At 68.2% G+C, this 22,214-nt stretch overlaps 1 protein-coding gene across 1 annotated transcript in view; it reads right to left on the reverse strand.

Moving 5' to 3' along the window:
* The window catches only part of SPEG (striated muscle enriched protein kinase), a 46,641-nt gene extending 26,532 nt beyond the window's left edge, over positions 1-20,109 (reverse strand). Inside the window, exons 1-5 of the mRNA XM_067298633.1 lie at positions 19,671-20,109; positions 4,537-4,626; positions 3,923-4,301; positions 1,271-2,787; positions 285-428 (exon numbers count right to left, since the gene is read on the reverse strand). Coding sequence (XP_067154734.1) covers positions 285-428; positions 1,271-2,787; positions 3,923-4,301; positions 4,537-4,626; positions 19,671-20,109 — 2,569 coding nt within the window. The remainder of the gene's footprint in view (positions 1-284; positions 429-1,270; positions 2,788-3,922; positions 4,302-4,536; positions 4,627-19,670) is intronic.
* Positions 20,110-22,214: the final 2,105 nt, after the last annotated feature.

A 22,214-nucleotide genomic window follows, 5' to 3' on the forward strand; every position in this document is an offset into this window, starting at 1 on the left:
GCCGCCTGTCCCGCTGGGTGCACAGCCTAGCAGCTGCCCTCCCATGACCTGCAGCGAATGCCGGCCACTCTCAGCTATTCAGGGGCCTCATGGCTCACATGGCCTCCAAGGAACAACTCAGCATGTGCCCTCTGCTGAGCACACCACTGCCTGGGCTCGGGGTGGGGGGATGTGGACACACAGGGAGGCAGTGGCAGGGCTGTGCTGGAGCCCCACAGCGCCTGGCGCTGGGCCCCACTGCCGCCCCGGCTGGCTCGCGCTCCCAAGCCTCCGAGCTCACTCACCTTCCGGCTGGGGGTTGGCTGTGACGATGCACTTGAGCAGCACCTCCGCACCCACGGCCACCGCCGTGTCCTGAATGGGGATCTCAAAGATGGGTGCTTCCAGGGGGTCTTCACCAGCTGAGACGTAGGAGTCATCAGAGGACTCTGGACAGGGAGAGATGAGCCACATGGCTGTGAGCGGGGCAGGGAGGTCTCTCGCAGGCAGAGAAAGCAGGTCCTGTGCGGCGCCAGGCGGCACACAGGCTGAGCCGGGGGCTGCGGTGACCCTCTGCCCATCCCTCCCCACACATAGAACTGGCAGGTCATGCCCCATGTCATTACAGGGGTGGTAGCAGGTCCCTGCGCCACCGCAGGGGAGGAAAGAGCCGTGACAGGCTCAGCCATGGAGTGGTGCCCACAGCAGGACAAAGCTGGGGACAACAGAGCAGGGAGCTCCTCAAAGACAGGGCAGCTCTGGGAACGAGAGGTGACGGCAGGGGAGGGAAGGAGGAAGGCGGCATGGCATCTCTGTCCCCAGGCCAAGCCATTACAATGTCCTCTGGGTGCACTTGGGGTTCATGCCCTGCGTGTACCACCACGCACAGCCCACCTGGGACAAGATGCCATGGATGCCCTGCGCCCCAGTGTGGTTTCAGACCAGCCCAGGGCTGGGTGCCAGAGGGTGCCAGAGGCCAGCACAGTGCATCCTTCCTGTGTCAGGCGGGGGGGACAGAGACATCAGCAAGCATCGTGACCTTGAGGCCCAGCGAACTGGTACCCTGGTTTGCCTGGATTATAGAGCTGGTTGGTGCCAAAGCGCCAACCTCCAGAGCAGGCTGTGCCCCCCATCTGCCCCATTTCTGCTCTCTCTGGTGCAGCTGGGGCACCCCACGGCTGGAGATGGGCAGGTGGTGCTGGGGCAGAGGCACACTGGGGTCCCTAAGCCTGCACAGGGGCCAGCTGGGCCAGCTCTGTGCCCGCGGCAAGCAGGAAAGCAATGCCCCTACCTAGCTCTGGAGACATGGGCCTGGCTCGGCGCCCCTTCCCCTTGCTCCGTGTGCTCCTGCCTTCCTGAGCCGTCCGGACGCTGTCTTTCTTCTCTGACACCTTCGGCTGCCTTCTCTCCGGCTCCCTGCTCACGCCGTGCTGCCCTGCCCAGCTTCTCTCCAGGCGGGCCTCCTGCTCCATGCCCGGCTTCGCCCAGGGCAGGAACCGCACCTCCGAGGGCGCCTCCGGCCGCCGGTACAGCCCGTGGGGCACGGCCAGCCTCGCGGCCAGGGCTTTGCTCCCCACCCCGGGGGCCCTGGCTCCACCAACGGGGCCCCCGTCTGGGCACAGGGTCCCTTCGGCGGCACCTGCCTCCAAAAGAGCCACCCGTCCCAGTGGGGTGGCTTGCGCTAACGGCCACTGCTCCTTCTTCTTCACTTCCCCAGTGCCTTCTTGCTGCAGGCTTTTCTTGGCGCCCGCCTGCTCCGCCTCCGCAGGCTGGCTGCTCCGCACCAGGGGTTTCCGCCCGCGCGGCGCCCCCGGCTCTGGCTCGTCGTTGGGCCCCACCAGCGCCATGCTGGACAGCGCGAGATGCTGGATGACGTGCGTGTTCTCTGCCGGCGGGAAGGCCTTCGGCAGCGGGGCTTTGCGGCCGGCAGCGCCTTGCAAGGACTGGGTCCGGTGCGCCCGGGGGGCCGCGGGCTCGCTCGCCACGTGGGGCGAAGGTGCGCGGGGCAGCCCGGGCTTCCCCAGCTCCTGGGAGCGCCTCAGCTGCTGCTTGGAGACCGTCCGCTTGATGCGGCTCAGCTCCTCCGAGAGCTTGTGCTCGATGTCGTAGACGCGGCTGGCGAACTTGCCCCGCTCGTCGAAGGAGGCGGCTTTCTGCCGGAAGGCCAGGCGCCGGCAGGCCGCACTGCCCAGCTCCGAGCGGGTCCCGTCCCGCACGTCCTCCCGCGAGCTGCCTGGCATGCAGGGGCGGCGCGAGTCCAAGCCGGGCTGGTCGAAGGAGCGCGTCTTGCGCAGGGGCAGCCAGGGGTGTGCGGGGAAGGGGCTGTCCGCCTGCTCCAGGCTCTTCCGACGCTCCTCGAAGTACTGCAGCCTCTCGAAGATCTTGGAGCTGGAGCGCACCAGTTTGGGCGATGCCCGGACGGAGATGCGGCTGGACGTGTCGCTCATGGGAGTCTGAGGGCGGGAATCTTGCGGGCTGGCCTGCGAGTACCCCGAGGACTTGGGCTTCTTGATCTTCTCCTCGTACTCCTCAGGGACGGTGTCCTGGTACTCAGCCGGCACCGCAGACTTCTTGCGAGGGGTCACGGGGGTGAAGGAGGGGACGCCAGGGCCACGGGCGGCGGGCTGGGTCGCGGCTCCGGAGGACGGGGGCGGGCACAGGCCGGCGCGAGGAGACGGCGAGCGGAGGATGGGGGGCTTGGCGGTCAGCGGCAGGGCTGCGGGGGATCTCGGGGGCTCGGCGCCGGGCTTTGGAGAGACGGGGCCACCGTGGGGGTCGTCTCTCCGGTAGCCCCCCTGGGGGATGCTGCTGCAAGCAGAGAGGACACAGGAGAGAGGTTCAGAGCCCTCCCCGCCTGCGTGCTGCATCAGCCCTGCTAGCCCCGACCCCAGCACCGCCGGGCAATGGGAGCGGGGTAACCCCGGGACTGGGGAGACTGGAGGGGCCACGGCGAGGGGATCCAGCCGTGCTGAGACCACCGGGGGCTGGCCAGGCTGGGCTGGGTGAGCGTCCTGGGCTGCTGAGGCCAGTATAACAGACCGGTGCCCAGGGACACCTGTCTGGGCAGGGGTGTCTGGGGCTGCGACACTGGGACACCCAGCGAGTCCCCTTCCCAGGGCTGCCATGCAGACAGGACTGGAGGGAAGAAGGCAGTGGGGAGCCCCAATTTGCCCGGGATGTCCTGGTGCACCCAGCACAGGCCAGGTCTTCCACAAGGCAGGCGGGGGGAGGCACCAGCCCCTCTGCTCCAGGCACGTCCCCCCGTCCCGCTGCCCCAGCCCCGCCGCCCGCCTCTGCTGGCAGCGCAGCCAGGAGGGGTTGAAGTTTGCGGTGCAGAAATCATAAGGTGGAGATGAGGTTCTGGTGGAACAAGCAGCCTTGAACGCAAAGGATGGAGGTCGAAGGAGCAGGCCTGTGGGCGTGCGAAACCAAAGGTGGCGGGGAGGGAAGGGGGCTCTGAGCACGTCAGCGGATCCCGGGGATACGGCGCGTCCCCTGTGCTGCGGGGACCGAGTGTCGCAGAGCCCCAGCACCGGGCAGCACTGCCCGGGCCGCTGCACTCCCCTAGGTGCCCGCACCCCAGGCTGCATGCGGAGAGCCTGCCCGTGGCGGGCAGACCCGCTGCCCGGCTTGCGGGACGGACCTGCAGCCCATGCAGCGGGGCACGCAGCTAGCGCCAACCTCAATCTAGCCACAGCAAGAGGGACCCAGCTCCAGGACCCCCGTGTCCAACCCCCTCACCCGAATGCCTGTCCCCTCCTCTCCCCAGGCTGCTCCCTCCTCACCAGGGACAGCGCTGCCTACGGCTCAGAGCCTCCGTTCCTCATCCAGGGATGGAGAAGCCAAAGAAAGCCCCAGGCAGAGGGGAGAAGATGGCTGCGGGGGTTGGAAGGAGATGGCCCCAGCGCGAAGTCCCCTCCGCGCACTTCCCCTGGCTACTTACACGTGGAGCGAGAGCGCCCGTCCTCGGTACAGGCTGAAGGCGCTGCCGTAGGGGTCGCTGGCCACCGAAAGGCTATCCTCCGACCCCCAGCTTGTGCCCACCAGATTAGCCCGTGATGCCCGCACCAGCGGCTCCACACCCAGGTGCCGCACCTCGGCGCCGTGCGGGGCCTGCGCGTTTGCTTGCCTTGGGGTTCCCTGCGGCTGCCAGGCACTGGGGCGGAGGTAGGGTCCCCTTACGGGGAGGCTGGCATCCGTCTCCTTCTCCACCACGGTCTGCTGGCTGCCCGACCAGCTGGAGCGCTCCTCCGCCTGCGACAGGGCCAGCACCGAGGTCGGCGTCGTGTTCATGGAGGCGTCCACGAGGGTGTCAGACTCGCCTGGAAGGAGAGGGGTGAGCCGCCACGGGGTGCTCGCGGGCGCCAGCCCAGCACCCTGCTCGGAGCGGGGAGCTGGCACGGGGCAGGGACCGAGCAACACCCTGCAGACCCAGACCCTCTTTGCATGGCTCCCTCCCCACGGGGACCCCAAAGCTGGGTCGGCAGAGGGCCACCATGCCCAGCAGCCCTGCCTGGCCATGCTGGGCTCGGTGCCGCCCAAGGACCTGCCACTCACCCGTGGGGGTGCTGAAGGCCGTCTCATCCTGCAGCTCGCTGCGCTGCGTCACCTGGGGGTCACTGGGCTCATCCTCGCCGGTCTCCGAGTCTGCAGGGGGAAAAGCGGAGGGTGAAGGGACATGGGGATGGCGGGGGGGCTGGCACTGCCTCTCGCAGACCCACTGAGTCCACGGCAGGAGAGCAGCGCTGGGGCAGCTCCGGGCAGTGTGGGATGAGGCCGTGCCAGGGCAGGGGGCATGACCATGACCACGGGGTCCGCCGGGGAAGCAGAGGGCACAGACCGCCAGCAGGGAAAGGCAGGACTGGGGCGGGAAGGAGCCAAGTGCAGCTGGGGCAGGCAGGGAAGGACATGCTGCAGGGTAGGAAAAAGGGGGCAGGAGCTACAGCGGATGGCAGGACGTAGGATGGAGGCAGGCGGGAAGGTGGTGCCGGCGGGTGGGGATGCAGGGGCAGGGGCAAGGCAGCTGTAGCCAGGGCTGGTGGGGACAGCGGGGCAGCGTGGGGGCAGCGAGGCAGCGCCGGGGCAGGAGCAGAGAGGGGGGACGGAGGCAGGCTGGGGGCATGGGGCCCATTCCAGGGACACAGGGGCCGGCATGAGGTGAGTGCTGTCCTACCGTAGCTTTGTTTCCTGCAGGAGCGGAAAACTTCGCTTCCATAGGGGCAGCAAGAGAGAGAGAGACATCAACACCCGGTTATCGGCCCGGCCTGCGGAGACGCGTGGGGCAGTGGGGCAGGACACTTGTCCCCAGCACCTCCCCACACTGGCATGGGGCAGTGTCCTGCCAGGGCGGTGCTGTGACCGGGCCATGCCGGGTCGGAGAGCCTGGTACCATGTGCCGGGCCTGGGGTCCAGGGAGGGAGCACAGGCCTGGGCATTTGTCCCATCTTAGGACCCCATAATAGGCACCCCCTGCCCTACCCAAACCTATAGCAGTGGCCGAGCGCCCATGGGGCACGGGCACAGGTCTGGCACCTCCTGAGCTCTCTGCCAGTTGTTCACCATGCAGCATGCAGCTGCTCTTTCCTGACTCGCACAGACCGAACTGCTTGCACCGGACACGGCATCCCCTCCCCGCGTCATGGTCGCATCCAGGCACCTGTTCCTGGACCCGCTCCGAGCTGCCCCACAACCTGGCCTCACGGCCGCAGCACCCACACGCCCCTGCGCTCTGCAGAGCGCCGCAGCACGGGGCCTGGCTCCCACAGCCCACGACCCGGCTGTGCGCTCCTGCGCAGAACGGTCCTGGTGCGCATGTGCGTGTGTGTCCACTTGCACACACGCTGGCTCAGAGGCTGGCATGTGAACACCCTCCTTCTGGCAAATACACACGCATCCTCTACCCCACCTGTGGAAAGTATTGCAATATATTGCAATACCCCATAGCCCTGCTCTGGTTGAGAAAGCTGTGACGCTCCTACAGACCGGCCCTACTGCTCTCAGGATAAGTTTCTGGTCCATGCCAAAGTGGGCCCAAGTAGGGCGTCTTTGCAAGCCTCCCACAGGCAGGATGCGGCCAAACCAGATCGGAGCCACAGTAACACCCCATCCGAGGAAAGCTGATCCCTGTGCAGACATGGAGGGCTGCCCGAGCCATCACAAGCCACCACAACCGAGCCCTTAGGCAAGAGGCACATCCCTTGCCCTGCAGCCGTGCCGGGATGGGAGTGGAGGGCACAGCACCCGCTGCCCCACTGCAGCCCCCCTCTGCCATCACCACCTCAGCTGCCCCTGGGCAGCTCAGTGCCCCCCCATCTGCTCCACGCACAGCCCCTGCGCTGCGCTACCCTGCAGCCCCCCGCCCAGGCCCAACGCCGGCACGCGCCAGCCCCCCGGCTCAGCCTGGGCCAGGCCCTCGGGCATGTTTCCCCTTCGCAGCGGCCCACGGCGGACCCGGAGCAGCGCCTGGAGCTGCTGGGCTGAGATGTGCCCACGGAGTCCAGCCTCATGGAGGGGCGCAACCTCTGGGGGTGCCCAGACGCAGCCCAGCCCTGGGCACCCCCCGGCCCCCTCCCCAGCACTGCAGGTGGAGCAGGAAGGGCCCGTTCGCACGGGTCAGACCCCCCGATCCCGGCCGTGCTCAGAGGGGACCGAGGGAAGGACGGGGTCCTGGTAATTCAACGCACCATGCGTGAAGCGCCCGAAGCGCCGTGAGTGGCCGGTTTTCTGCAAAGGAAAAGAGAAAAGAAAATTATCCCTCCAGGCAGGCACCCCGTGAGGACAACCTGGAGGAGGAGGCTGGGCAGTGCCGGGGGGCTTGGGGCTTGCCTTGCCCCACACAGGGTTGCTGAGCGGGGCAGCCCGTCTGGGTGCTGCAGGACCCCCCGGGATGTCCATCAGAGCCCTCCCCGTGGCCCACTCTAAAACAGGGCGGGGGACAGAGGGGTCACTGCCCCCGACACACAACGGGACACAGGCACGGGCACCCTCGTGTCACACACTAGGCAGATAGGGCACGGCACATGCGGCACCACGCGCACAAACGCACGACGCACACAGCACCACTCGCACGCACCCCGCGGCATGACTCATGTGGCACCGCTCACACGCACGCCCCTGCGTGGCACCGCTTGCACACATGCACCAACGTGGCACACGCAGCACCACTCACACGCACGCCCCTGCATGGCACACACGGCACTGCTTGCACACGTGCACCAACACGGCACACGCAGCACCGCTCACATGCATGCCCCGGCACGGCGCACGCAGCGGCGTTCACACACACGCACCAGCACGGCACACGCAACGCGGCACACATGCACGCCCCAGCACGCCACACGTGGCACCGCTCACACGCACGCTCCAGCTCGGCACATGCAGCAGCACTCACACGCACGCCTCGGCGCGGCACAGCCCTCCTTGCACATGCTCTCCCTCCCCCAGCAGAGCACAGCCACCACCACACACGCGCACAGTACACCCCCTCGCTACACACCCACACCGGCAGGCACACACGCGCCCCCACGCACCCATGTGCAAAGACACAGCTAGCCACACCTGGTGCCTGCACGGCTGCGCACACACACACGCACACACACCAGCGCACACACGCTCCTTGATGCCTCTAAGGTCTTTCTTCACATCCTGGCATCTATTACCACGCACACGCTTGGACGCCTGCAATGACATGCACATCTTCCCCGACAGCAGCCCGGCCCCGATATGAGACGTTCCCTGAATGCAGCGCACACGTGCGTGCACGCCAGCTCAGACGCCCGGCCCTGCCAGCGCTGCGTCGTGGGCACGGCCGTGGCCGTGTCCCAGCTGCTGGCTCCAGGCCATGCGGGGCACTCGGGCCTCCCTCCCCCTGCGCGAGCCCTGCGTGGGGCACGGCAGGCTCTGCAGCGGCCGCGCTCTGCCTGCCACCGTCACCACCCCGGTGCTCGGCGCTAGCGGGCTCCTGCCGTCACCCAGCTGAACAGCTTGGAGCTGGGCGCACCCACGAAACACTGTCCCCGTTGCACCTCGAGTGCCTTTCCCTGGCTGTCTCTCCAAAACATGGCACACGGCCTGCTCCGGGCGGGTGCATCCCAGCAACAGCGAGCCTGGGGGCCGGGGCTGCCGCCCCTTCCTGGTGGGCGAGGGGCCCTGCAAACCCCCGCTGCCCCAGCACCGCTGCCCCCCTGCCTGCGGGCAGGACCCGGCTGCAGCAGGGCCTTTGCCCGGGCAGGTGCCCCAGTGCTCCGCAGCCCCTTCGAAGCCACGGCACGTGCCAGCATGGGGACCGGGCCAGCAAAGCATCTTCCAAGCCCTGGCCCAGACGCAGCCAGCCAGGCATGGACCCAACGCAGGGGCAGCAGCCACCCTCCCGCACCGAGGTCGCGCCAGCTGCGCGGGAGGCCGCCTTGGCACAAGCGGCATGGGACCGTCCTGTCTGCGAGGGGCTGGAGGCGTGGGAGCCGCGTGCGCTCCCGCTGTCCGGGCAGGCGGAGGGAGCTGGGCGCGGGGTGGAGGCGCCGGGAGCACCTTGCCAGCTCGGCTGCCCTCCGTGCCAGCAGCTCAGCACTTGGGCACCCGCTTGCCAAGGGAGAGAGTGGCCTGGGGCGACCCAGCTGTTGGGCCCAGCAGGCACCAATGCCGTCTCCCGGGAAAGCAGAGGGACGAGGCAATTTCCGAGGCAAGCAGGGCAAGCGGGATGCAAAGGGGATGCAGGGGGCAGACAGGCAGCATTGGGCTGCCAGGACAGGGTTGGGCTGCCAGGCCTGGACCAAGTCTCTTTTCCAGCCAGTCTGGGCAATCCCCGGGATGCTAACACCCTGCGCCCTGTCTCCCCAGCATGGAGCCTCTTGCAGGACACGAAGCCCTTTGCTCTTCCAGCCCCTCCTGCCTCCATGCAGGTGCCAAGCAGAGTCATGGACAGACAGCCACCAGCGACAGGCAGACAAGCACGGCCAAGGCTCAGTTGCCCTCTATAAGGGGAGCAGGTTCATTTTGCAAGCCCCAGACCCTGCCACTGCAGCAGCCCCCAGCTGGTGGGCAGCACGCGGGGGCTCCCGCCAGCCTGCGGCCCTCCCTGCATGCGGCACAGGCCGGAGGGCAGCGGCTGCACGAGACACATTTGTATTCAGGCTGAGCTGGGCTTCACCTCCCGCCTCGGCTGACTGTGCCGGTTCTGGCTGGCAGCCCGTCTTCCAGGCCAGGGAAAGGTACACGAGTGATTAACTGCACCATCGGTGGATAATTCCCCCATTAAAAAATGAAAATGCAATTGAGTGCCATTATCGGGTGCTCTCGTGGCTTCCCCGGGGACTGGCGCCATCAGCTCCCCACCGAATGTGGTGAGTGCGGCCGGCAGGCCTGGGCCAGGCTCCGTCCCCCGGAGCAGCGGGGTGGCTGGGTCCTCTGCCCCCTGCATGGCAACAGGTCCCTGTGGGATGGGGGCACCCTGCAGCCCAGACCCTCCGTGGGCACGGCGCTCACCCGCCGCTCGGCGGGGAGCGGCGCCCGCCAAGCGCTGGGTGACGCAGGGTCACCAAGCTGCGGCTCCAGAGGCAGTGGAGAGCTGCCCCTCTGCTTTCTAGGAGGGGAATGGTCCAGGCACAGTGGTGGAAAGGGGGCAGGAGCAGCACAGAGCGCGGGGTTTGCTGTGGGGCCAGGATCTGGGCTCCAAATGCCTGCTGGGCAATGGGGGATGTGGTCCCTGCCTGGGGTTTCTTTTGCACCCCAGGAAAAGGAGCTGGGGAGCCCCTGGAGCCTGCTCTGTGCCCACCTAGCCAGGGGACCAGCTGGGCTCAGCACCCTGCTCCGGCTCTGCCCTGCCTGCCCAGAGCGATGCGCAGACCCCCCCTGCCCAGGCTGGGCTTGCAGAGGCCTTCGCTGTCCCCGGTCAGGACCGTGGGCCCCGGGGGAGCCCCACGGGGGCTCCTGGGGACTTGGAGCACAGCCCTCACAGCCTGCCACTGCCTGACGTGTGGAGCCCAGCACCACACAACACTGGTGCCGCCGGTGTGAGACAGATAGACAAGGAGCAGGGACAGACGGGAGACAGGAAGGCAGAGGGCAGCTCGCCTGATGCGGAGGGATTGCCGTTGCGGGCGTCCAGATGCCCCCAGTGCCTGGGCCAATGAAGCAGAGCCGTCCCCCAGCACGCACCAAGCCCCTGTGCATGCCGTCCCCAAGGGCAGCCGGTGTGACCCTCCCTGCCCCGGTGGGAGACGAACACCCCCAACGCCCCGCTCCCAGCTCGGACGGGTCTAGCCCATCCCCACCACATCCCAGGGCATCTCCGTCCCCAGGCACCTCCTGCACCCACCGTGAAGGGGCTGCGGGTGACAGCCCCTTCCCGGCCCTGGGGGGGGGGGGGCAAGGACCTGCAGCCAGGTGGGGTGACACCGGGGGGGCCATGCACCCCGTGCCGGGGGGTCGTGTGCCCTGGGGGAGCCGGGAGGGCTTCCTGGAAGGCTCGCCCCCGTCCTCCCCCCACGGCCAAGTGACGTCCTTGTTCAGTGGCAGAGCGTGTGGCGAGGGGCCCCGCGGAGGAGCTTTGCCTCTGCCAGGCATGCTCCTGACGCGGAGGGGATGACGCATGCAAAGCCTCCGTCTCCAGGTCCGTGACCACCGGCAGCAGGGCTGGAGGGAGCCATGAAGCAGCCTCCATTTGCTACCGCGGCTCAGGAGGGCAGAGAGGGGAGAGGGTGGCACAGGGAGGGGGGGGAAGCCCAGGGAGAGGGTCAGAGCCCAGCTCCTCGGGATGGCGCCGGGCAAAGGCGGTGCCAGGCACCTGCCCTGTCGCCCTCCTGGGACAGCGCTGCCCGGGGGCACCGGGGACAGCCAGGGAGCTGGCAGCTCTGCAAGCTGGGTTAAAGCTGGCAATAGGTGAAGCCCTGGGGACCCCCAGGTGGCAGGGACAGGACTGGAGGGACACCCCCATCTCCAGCTTGGCTGGATCCGCTCCAGCTCGCCGGCACTGCCCCCTCCTCCGTGTGCTCCTGGGCACAGGAGCCCGGAGCCCTTACCTGGAAGCGTTTCTTCACCCAGATCTTCTTCATGCTTCTGCAGAGCCCTGCTGGCCCAGCCGCACTGGCTCGGGCCCAGCAGGACGCCAACCCGCTCCCGGCGGGGTCCCCAATGTCAGCACGCCCGAGGGGCCGGCGATGCTGGGAGCATCCTCCGCCGGCGGCAGCCGGGGACGGCGGCCGGGGAGGAAGGGGCTCGCCAGGTTGGGCTCCGGAGGGCTGGAGCCGCGAGCATGAAGCATCACTGGAGTGCTCCTCCCTCCATCCTTCCTCCGCCTGCCTCCGCCTCCGCCTCCTCGCCAGCCCTGGCACACACAGTGACGGCGGCGGCGGGGAGGCTCGCGGGGCACAGGTGGCGAGGGGCGAGGGCCGCGGGGCGGGGGGACGCTCGGCTGCACGCGGGCACTCGTCCTGCCCTCCCCTGCCCGCTGGCTCGGCTCCGTGGCACCCCCGGGGCCCGAGACCCCTGCCCTGCCCAGCGTGATGGCCCTGCTGTGTCACCGTCCCCTGCCGCCAGCCCGCCTTGTCCCGCCGCCTGGGGCAAAGGCTGCTCTTCTCTCCCGCGCAGCGCAGCGCTGAGCACCGCAGGCCACTGCCCGCGACTGGGGCTCCCACACGCACCCCGACGGGGGTAAGAACCACACAACGCCAGTGCCGCGCGCGACCGCCTCCGCACACGGTCCCCGACGTGCCCCCAAGCAGGGCTCCTGCAGCTGCTGCAACCCCACACGCAGCAGTGCCACCGCAGCACGCCACGGCACTGCCACGGCTGAGATCCACACTCAGCAGGACTGCTGTCGGCCAGCCTCCTGCCAGCCCTGGGAGTCCCCCGGTCGCCGCTGGTGCAGGCAGACCCCTCGTCCAGGACGCGCGTTTGGGTCCCAGTGCTGCCTGGCCCACTCACATGCAACCAAGAGAGCTAACGTGGGCACAGTCCTTCGCAGCAACCCAGCAGCACCCGCACCACGGCGTGCACGCTCCCTTCCCCGCCAGCCTCGCACGGCCTCCCCTTGCAAGCCCACACAGCCTCCGCCCCAGGCCCCCCGAGGCTGGCCTTGTGTCCTGGCCCCCTTCCTGGGGGCTGGTCCCCGGTCCCACGTGGGATGACGAGCTGGACTCCTGATCTGCGTGCTCACCCTGAAGCACAGCCCTGGGCTGGCATCTCCGTATTACAGCTGGTGGGACATGAACTCGACCTGGGGAGATGGGCTGGGGGCCTCAGTTGCCCCTGTTTGTGTTTCATGACACACAGGAGATCTCAGTTCCTGGGGTAAGGACCCTGCCTGGGAACAGCGAGGGTCGGCTGCTTCCTAAGGGCAGGGAGCCGAGGGCGACCCTGTGCAGACCCTGCCCTCAGCAATAGGGTGCCACCCCACAGGGGCTGAACACAGCAAGGAGAGGCACAAGCTGCTCACAGGGCCCACCAGCAGCCCCAAATGAGGCGAGTGGTGAACCAAGACCAGGGTCCACCCAGGGTGCCCAGTCGGGGGCAAAGGGAGATGAGGCCAGAGGCAGGGCTAGAGACAGGCACACCAACAGCATAGCTCAAGGCATGGCTGGGTACCCATGGCTGAGCTTAAATGGGGCTTAAATGAGCTTAAATGGAGCATGGGCTGGGGGGGGAGGGGGTCCAGATCTCAGGTGAGGCAGTTTAGGGCCATTAAGGCCTATTAGTGTCCCCAGATGGGCTCCCAGGGAGGCTGCCAACACCCCTGCCAGCCATGTTGCTTCCTCACTCCGTTGGGCCCCAGGAGCCAAGGGACACCTCGTGCTCTGGGGAATGGGACTGGTTGCTGCCCCCGAGGAGAGTGCCCCACTGCAGGGCATCGGTGGGGACCCTGATGGAGGAGGTCTCCCGGCCGAGCACCCATCCTCTCGCTGCTCACCCCTCCTCTGGGGAGCCGGCCGCCCCGCGCCAGCATGTACACGAGTATCGCACACAGCACAAAGCTTGGCAGCTCCAGCAGCTTTTCTCCACTTCTCCTCCCAGCCCGTGACTCCCAACGTGGCGCTTTTCATGGCTTCATAATAACTTGCAAATTACCCAGTACAAAAGGAGCTGTTTATACAACATTTCTGACAGTCCCACATTTCAAGTGATGCTGTGGGGTTTCTGTGGAGACCCCGCGCATCAGGCGAGTCATGCAAAAGCAGAGCTGGCACAGCGGGAAACTCCCGTCAGGGTGAGAGGACTCTGCCGTCCCTCTTCCAGCCCTGGGAGAGGAGCCCGGGCAGCAGATACCCCCGAGGCAGCAGGGCAGGGTAAAGGGGCAGGCTCAGAGCTCCTGTCTGCCGGGGTCTCTGCCCCCGGGGTGTCTCTGCCAGGGTGTCTCGCTTGGGCTGTGCACGCTCTGGCACGTGCTCCTGCCAGGTCCGCATGGCCTGTGCATTTCTTTGCACTCATGGGAGCTAAAAGCACAGTCGGGGATGCTGTAAAGCAGCACTGAAGCCTGGACTCGGTACACGGTGGTGCTCGGGCCTGCCAAAATGCAGGGCGCAGAGGCATTCGGGTATGACCCGTGCTTCCCCCAAAGCGCCTGCTGCGCCATCAGCCACGTCTCCTGCAGGAGTCACTGCAGAAGTGTGCGGTGGGAGGCGACGGCAGCCTGCGCCCAGCACTGCCCCAGGCCCTGCGCTGGCGGGGGGCAGCCCCACGGCACGGCCCCCTTGTCTTCTGCACACACAGGGCAGGGCAGGGTCTGGAGCTGGCGCGGTGATGGCATGGCCGAAGGAAGGGCAGGGGGGTGAGGCGAGGGGCAGGGCTGGAGCAGCAAGGCGGACTGAGCCCCTGCGAGCTCCGCTCATGTCCCCCGTCACCAGCCTGCTCCAGCTTCACCTGACGGACCGCAACAGTCCGGAGCAAAGCAGTCAGCAAACACTTGCTCAAAATACAGCATTAATTACGCTGCTCAGGGAGCTGCGACTCCCAGCGCCTTGCTGGGCTTCCCCGCGCTCCCCGGCAGGTTGCACGGGTCCTGTCCCCGCCGTACGCTGCAAGAGCAGCCGGGCGCTGGCCACCTGGCACTGGCCATCAGCCCCGTGGAGCTGGTGGCGCTGGGCCCTTGAATAATTGAAGGCTGCTGGTGTGTGCAACCTTCTCGGATGCGAGGAGATCTGGTCATGAATCTTTCATGTGTTTGTGCCTTGCAGAGCTGCCGGGGCTGCCAGGGAGAGGCCTGCGCACAGTGGAAGGGCGGCATGACAGGACGTGGGGATGTGACGCAAGCCTGGGCAGGTGGGGGACAGGTAAGGCCCTGCACAGGGACAAGCCTTCGGCACGCGACAGGGTGACCTTTGGGAGTGATGGTCCCCCGCAGCCGGGGAGCTGGTCCTGAGCACGCCACATGTGCAGCTTCGTTCCCGAGGAACAACGTCCTCGCTGCTGTGGGCACGGAGGGACCTGAGCCGGTGAGCAGCTGAACCAGGGGAGAAACGGGAAACTGTGGGCCTTGGCGTGGCCTGCCACTGGGAGCCTGTCAACCCCTCCTGGCCCCTTTGCATCCCTGTGACTGGCAGCAATCCGACGTCCCTTTGCCGCACGGACAAGTCCCTTCATGCCTGTCCCAGACATGTCCCTGCACTGTGGGCAACGCAACCAGGGGTGTCACAGCAGCTCCTGCACCCCCAGGCTATAATCCCTTGTCTCCCTGCTCCAGGGCCTTCCCAGCCCCACTCCGTCCCTTGTCACGGGGGCAGGACAGTGCGGCAGCAGCCTCCCGGCCCCGAGGCACCGGCGCCTGCAGAAGAGCCACGCTTTGCTCTGTTCTCTCCGCCACTTTGGGCCTGCCCTACTCTCCTGGCATCCCACCGCCCCAGGCCCTGAGCCGGTGCAGAGGGTGCCAGGGAGCAGACACGGGGTGTCTTGAGGCAGGAGGGGCCTGGGGAGCTGGGGGCAGGGGGCAGCCCCCGGGAGGGGGAACGGGCCGTCTGCCCCATCACGCAGCCCCGAGCGGCGGTGCTATATTTACTCGCATGCGGGCCCGGGTCTCAGCCTCTCGCCTGTAACACAAGCCCTGCAACCTGCCAGAATCCGAGGGGACGGCACATTCCTCAGCAAAAATAACCCCCCGGCAGCAGGAGAGAGGGCAGGGGTGGAGGTGACTGACTGGACAGCTGCACCCGCTGCAGCTCCAGCCTGCCCCGCTCCTCAGCGCCCCCCAGGTCCAGACCCGCGAGGGGGTCCCGGCCGCCACGCAAGCCCTGCCAGGCCTGTGCCCAGCTCTGCAGGGGTGGCACAGCTGGGAGCTCGAGGCAGCGCTCAGGGCCAAGGTCTCTTGCAGCCCTTTGCAGGCTGGCCTGGGTGCAACGATCCCTCCCGGGAAAGGACAAGGCTTCCCCAGGGGCCAGGGGCCGGGCAGCGGCCGAGAGCGCTTTGCCGCCCTCAGGACCAGCACCTGCACGGCGAGGTCCGTCCTCCCGCCCCGCTGCCTGCAGAGACCCTAAAGGGTGGGTCCAGTCTCATCGCCCTTGCACAGCCCAGGGGACTTGTCCCTGCACTGGCTGGAACCGGCACCCGGGGCGGCACCAGCCACGCAGGGCACCCTGGCATTGCGAAGGCTCGTGTGGGACACAGCAGCGCCAGGACGGGCATCGCAGCTGGCGCTGGAGCCTTGCTGCACCCTCGACTCCTCTGAGGTGCTGCTGTGCCTTGGGGTTAGGGGAGGCCGCCAGGAGATGGGGTATGACAGCCTGGGTCTGCAAGGGGAAACTGAGGCAGCCTGGGAGAGTCCCAGGGAGGAGCTGTTGTTAAGTGCAGCAGGGAGGAGGTGGCAAGGGGAGGTTTTAGATCCTGTTCAGGCCCCGAGAGCGCAGCACACCGAGGAGAGCTGGCAGGGGCTCCTGAGGAAGGGGCAGTTGGCGCTATACATGGACACAGCTCTGCAAAGTAAGGGCCTAAAATTAGGCACCGAGATAAACAGCCGGGGTGCTGAGCCGCCAGGGTCACTGCCAGCGCGGCCGTCCCCACTGGGGTGCCATTCCCATCGCTGCTGCTGCGCACAGCCCCAGGACGCTGTCGCTGAGGGCAAAGCAGCGACCACAGCTCCTCCAGCTGGAAAAACATGCCCATCACTGCCCTGCTGCTGGGCCACCTGGGAGGAAACCAGGGATTTGAGAGGGCAGAGCTGCGCTGGCCACGGCTAGGAGCGCGCGCAGAGCCTGTAGGACGTCACCCGTGCTGTGCCTGGTCGTGCCACCGCACGTCACTGCAAGGAGAGGGACCAAACCGGGCTGCAAAACACGCTTCGCCCCACAGCACTGCTGGAGAGTAACCTGGGCTGCGTGGGAAGGGGCTGTGCCGGGGCACGGGCAGCTCCTGCTTCCTTCCCTGCCCCTAAATCCACTCCGGTTCAGCCTGTTCCTGGAGCAGAGAAAAGGTTACAAGGCGGTTTGATTGCTGAGTGCAGGTGGAGGCGAGCGGGGCAAGATCCAGGGCTGGGAGCTGAAGACGGACAAATCCAGCCTTGAAATAAGACGCAGCCCCGGCGCGGAGGATCAGTCGGCGCTGGCACAGCCGAGGGAGGGCTGGGCCCAGGCTCTGCAGGGAGATTGGCTGGAGATTTTAAGAGGTGATTTAATCCAGTTTAGGGGGAAAAATTGAGGAGGTGCGGCTGGAGAAGTGATACAAGCCTTAGCTGCCCCGGAGCCGGTGGGGCCCCGCTGGGGACCAGAGGCAGCATCAGGGCTGGCTGGAAGGGTCAGCGAGTCCCTGAGTGTATCTGCGAGCCCCCTGGACCACCTGGCCTCGGAGACGGTGTCAGACAGGGCGGCACAGCCCACCCATGCCCGTGGGGCGAGGAGGCGGCAGGAGGAGCGGCACGGGGCCAGGGGTGCCGGCAGCGTGGCACGCTGGTGCGCCGCGGGGAGCCCCGCTGCCTGCACGCCCCGCCGCCTGCACGCCCCGCCAGCCCCACGTGGGCCTCCCCATGCCCCCCATGCCGGCGCTGACGCACTCAAGGGACCTGGGAGAGGAGCAGGAGAAAATCATTAGTGGGGTGGAGCGACAGATTCAGGGCAAGGGATTAGAGGAGCTAAATCGGGCTTGTGCGAGCAAGGGGGAATGTGGAGCCGGTGCAGCAGGACCTGCCAGGGTTGAGCGCAGAGCTGGGCAGCGCGGACCCCCCGGCCCCTCGCAGTGCCTGGAGCCACCTCAGAGAGAGTTGCCGTCCGCCCCACACCGGGAGCTGCCACCTGGCCCATGGCACTGGGGGGAGAAGGCGGAGGACAGAGCCCAGCATCCCACTGCACGGCGCAGGCGGATGGGGCAGGGGACCCCCACTCCCAGCAGATGCAGGACCTCGAGCCCTGGTCCTGCCAGGGCACCTTGCCCACCCCAGGCCTCGGCTGTGCCGGATCCCTCTGGCCCGGTCAGCATGGCTGCTCCGTTTCCCACGCCTGGCCCCGGATCGCCGCTCGGCTCCCAGCACGGAGAAATTGACTCCGGCGAGCAGCGCGCCAAGCGTCTGGGCCCCTGGTGGGGCCGAGCAATGGGGCTGGGGTGGCACATCCTGACATGCCCGGAGGGGCTCCCTGGGCACTGCTCCAGCACATCACGGAGACTTTCTGCCCTGGACGGCGGCAACACCCTGCCTGGGGGCTGCTGCTGCTCCTCACGCAGCCTGCCAGCGCCGGGGCCTGCAGGGCACCCCGCAGTGCTGCCCCCAGGGCTGGCTTTTTGGGTGGCTTTCTGCTCAGTGCCAGGGCATGCCCAGCGCCCGCCCAGAGGAGCGTCTGGGGCAGGGTGACATTCAGGGAGCACGCTAGGCAGTCCTGTCTGCTCCACGCCTCCGTCATCTGCTCCAGAAACGCGGCCACGAGGGCCGGTGGCTGAAATTGGGAGCAGGGACGCGTGCGTCAGCACAACGGGAACGGGCACCTGGGGAAATCAGGCAGTGCCGGGCGGCTGGGCAGCGGCAGGGGGCCCGTGCAGGCGGTGCCGCAGCGAGACGCATCTGCGCGCCGAGCACCAGAGCAGGGTGAAACACCTCCCCCAGCCCCAGCAGGACAGGCTGCTCCTGCCCCACGGCGCAAGGCACATCTCCCGCAACACGCTCAGTGCCCCCTTCCGAATCCACAGCACCACGGCCCCCCCGGCCCAGAGGTGCAATGCGCCGGGACCCCACGCAGCCCCGTTGCGCTGGCAGCACTGCTGCCCTTCAGTACACTATGCACACGGCAACGCACGGATTCCCACGCATGCCCACTGCTGGGCAGGACCGCTCCGGTACAGCTCTGTTCCCACTGTGCCCCCCACCAGGCCTGTAAGCAGCACATACTCCTTCCTTCATCCTCCACACGTGCCCCTCCAGCGTCCCAGCCGCACATGGAGCAATGCCTCCTCCTCCTCACGCACTCCCCTGCAGCCCTGCGAAGGCTCCTCCGGCCCCTCTGCTGCCCAGTGCCACACACAAAACGCAGTGTCCCCAGAGATCCCCCAGCAAAACCCCAGGCGCGCCTCCTTCCCTGGAGCCCCAGGGCTCAGCACGGCTCCCGTGCTCGCTGCCCTCACTCATAACCTCCTCACACAAGCAGCACCTTTCACTCCCCTGAGCAGCTCTGCTGCAAGCCGGGGCCCGGCCAGCCCAGCCAGGGGGGTCCCGACGGCCCTGCGATGGCCCTGCAGAGGTGGCCATCCTGGTGGCAGGTCCCATCCCTGCACAGAGGGGCTGGCTCCGTGGCAGCCCTTGGTCACACAGTCAGTGCACGCTGCCGGCTGCTCCTCGCAGCCCCCACGCACAGAGGCTGCACGCACGCGCAGGGGCGCAGGGTGCCGCACGGCACCTGAGCCCCAAACCTGCGTGGCCCCCATGCACGCACACCAGCACGCGAGGGACAGCAGCACCCAGGCACCCCCGCCCACCCCCGCGCCGCAGGGGCACCCGGTTGCTACGGCCGGGGGACCCCAGCAGAGGAGCTGCCACGGGGCCTTCCAGCACGGCGAGTCCAGCACGGCTGCTAGCCCGGGGCCACGCTAGCCCTGGCTAGGGGGACAAGCTGCCCCCCACGTGGCACGCTCTGCCCTTTGCACCGGGGCTGCCGGGGGGCAGCAAGGAGGCAGCGCTGAGATCCCAGCGGAGGCCGGCTCCTCCCCCCGAGGAGCAACAGGCCACACCCACTGCATGACCAGGCCCTGCCCATTTCCATGCACTGGCCCCACCCCATAACAGATAAGCCCCACCTCCTGCAGCTAGGCTCCTCCCACTGCAGTGACTCAGGCCCCACCCCCCTGAGGGGCCCAGTTCCCCCAGTAGCTGCCCCCGGTGCCAAGCTCAGCACTGCCATGGCGCCCCGGGCACCGCTGCCCGAAGGCACCCCCTGCCCCGGCACCCAGGGGGCGCGAAGGGGGCCGAGGTGCCGGGGCCGCGGGGCCGCGGGGCCACGGGCTGGCGCCTCCCGGCGGTGCCGAGCCCCGCGCTCTCTCTCTCCTCCTGCCCCGAGCAGGCTCTGCGCCACGTGCTGCCCCACACCTCGATGCCCAGCCCCTGGCGCCCTGCCCTGGCACCGGGCACGTGCTTCTCCCAGCCGCCGACCTGCCCCGGCCGCTCCGGGCACCAGGCCCCCCCCCAGCCCCACCTGCCTCCGGGCACCGACCCCAGGGCAGCGCCGGAGCGGGGGGTGCAAAGCGCTGCCACGGCCCTGGGCGCGGGCGGACCGGCCGGGCGGCCCCGTGGCCCTTACCTTCCATGTCAATGATGGCCAGCACAGCGCTGGTCATGTCCTCTCCCCGCTCGTTCTCGGCGACGCACGTGTACACGCCGGCGTCCTCCTTCTTGCAGTCGCGGATCCAGAGGGTGCCGTACTCGTCCCCGCGCGGGGCGATCTGCTCGTCGTTTTTGTACCAGCGGAGGCTGGGCCGGGGGTGCCCCGCCACCACCACCTTCAGCCGGATGTCGCAGCCGGTGCCGATGGCTGCGTTCTTCAGCTTGCGCGCAAAAACTGGCGCCAGCGGGCGAGCGGGGGCCCCCTCGGCTGCCCCCAGCTCAGCGGTGACCTTGGCGCGCTTCGGGGGGATGCCCGGGCTCGGAGGGGCTGCCCCGGGCCTCCCCGGCGGGCGCCCGGCTGCCCCTGCCTCCTGGCCGGCCCTGCTCATGCCGCCGTGCGCCGGGACGCGGTGCATGGTCTGCAGCTCCTCCGCCTGCGTGCGGGACCGTGGGCGCTCCGACGGCGGCGCCCCTCTGCTTCGCCCGCCGGGGCCGCGCGGCCCGGCGCCGCTGGGTGCGTGCCAAGGGGCGCCGGGGCAAGGCGGCTCCCCGGTCCAGGTGCCGTTCGGTTCGGCGCCTGCCCCCTCAGCCGGCCGCGGCCCCCGAAGGTCGCCGCTCCACGGGCGAGCGGCCGGTTATTTTTAGGCCGGGGCTCGGGTTGCCGCCTGCCCCGTCACCGAGCGCGCGGCGCGGCCCCCACGCTCCCCGCGCGGCCGGCGGCAGCCCCCACCCCAGCCGGCCCCGCGCCTCGGCACCTGCTGCTCCGCCGCCACCGCCTTCCTCGGGTGCAGCTCCCGCAGGCGCCGGCCGCCGGCAGGGCTCCCCCAGCGCTGCGGCCCGGGCGTCCCCCCCTGGCCCCGTCCCTCCGCGCGCAGCCCCTGCAGAGCTGCGCTCCCTCTGCCCCCTCTCCCGAAGTGGCAGCTGCCTCTGATATGTCACATTCCTTGGCCGGGCTCCCCCACTCAGCGCCCAGCGCCGGCCCTGCAGCCCGGCTCCGCTTGCAAAGATAGCAAGGGGCCTTGCCATATTAGCAGCGCGCCCGGAGGGGGGGGCCCAGCCTTCCTTCCCCCCTTCCCCTTCCCTGGCCATGTCACCGGATCGGGACAGAGAGACCCTGGTGGCATGTGAAGGGAAAGGACACCCTAATGCTTCCTGCAACGCGAGACCCCGTGCAGCAGCTCCCGGCCGGCTCCGGGGCAGTCGGGCAGGAGCCGGCCCTGCGGGGCCCCTTTGCACTGTCCCCCCGAAGGGCCGTCCGTGCCTGGGGTAGGGAGCAGAGAGAGCTCTCCTGGGGGATCCCTGCACCCCTCCTCACCCCAAATCAGCCCTTGCCGTGGCCTGCAAACGTGGCAAAATCACATTTTCCTAACTGAGCCCCCTCGCCTCCCTGCCCCAGAGCGTGTGAACCCCGTGCGGCTCTGGCTGGCCTCTCAGGGCTCTGCGTGGAGCAGGTCCACCCCACCACTCAGGCTTGGGGGGCCCCGCGAAGGCCCCCCAAGCTCTGCTCTGGGCAATGAGCACAAGGGACTGCCTCTCCCTGCCACCCCCAGGCCGGGCAGGGCTTCCCCCAGCTCCTGGATTTACGGCACATGGCTCCAGCCGCCCTCGCCAGCGCTGGGCAAGCCAGACATTGACTGCACGGCATGCTGCTTCCCAGCTACAAATGAGCGTGGCCGCATTTGGCAGAGCCTGCGGCCACCAGTTCAAGGGCACAGCAGTCAGCGGCACACGGCCGGTGAGAAGTGCTGGTGTCCCACATGGTGGGGAAGAGCAGCAAAGGCTGGCTGCTTAGTGGATGACCTGGATCGCTCAGGCGGGATAGCCTGGACATGCTCGAGTAGGAGGCAGGGCTAGACCCACACTCTGCGCTGCAGAGCAGTGAGCAAGCCCCAGGGTCTGGGGCAGCTAGAGGAAAGGCCTGTGAGAGCCTTGGGGGGGGGGGGGGGTCTCTTCCTCATGCATGAAGCCGGCTGCACTGCACCGCAAAGGGCTGCTCTTTCCCCCTCCCCATCCCCATGCTCCCACCTTCGTCCTTCAGCCCCAGGAGGAAAGACTCAGGGATGGCGCAGGGGGACGCAGGGGGTGGCTGGGCAAACCCAGCCCTCAGGGCAGGGCTGCGGGAGGTGGCAGCGATGCCAGCAGCCTGGTGAAGGTGGGGAATAGGGAAGGTCCCTCCTGGCAGCCCAGTTGCAGAGGGCTGCAGGGGACAGAGCCCTGGCCCTGCCAGCCCCGGCCAGCAGCGGGGATGGAGGTGGCTGGTGATGTAATCCCTCCCCAGGGCCAGCCTTGGGGACCATCCTCGATGTCACAGGGCCACCTGCTGGAGACAGGCCTCGAGGCCCAGACCCCCAGCCCCGGACAGCCCAGCAGCCAAATCTGGGGTTAGCCACACTGCGGGCTGGCCCCACGCTGGGGTCTGCACTCACTCTTCAGTAGGGACCCCACAGCCCCATCTCTGCTGCTGGCAGTAGCACCCCAAGCCTGACATGTCCCTCAAACACCAACCTCCCAGCCCTCATCC

The sequence above is a fragment of the Apteryx mantelli genome, chromosome 6 (genome assembly GCF_036417845.1).
Source record: "Apteryx mantelli isolate bAptMan1 chromosome 6, bAptMan1.hap1, whole genome shotgun sequence".
Taxonomy (NCBI): Eukaryota; Metazoa; Chordata; class Aves; order Apterygiformes; family Apterygidae; genus Apteryx; species Apteryx mantelli.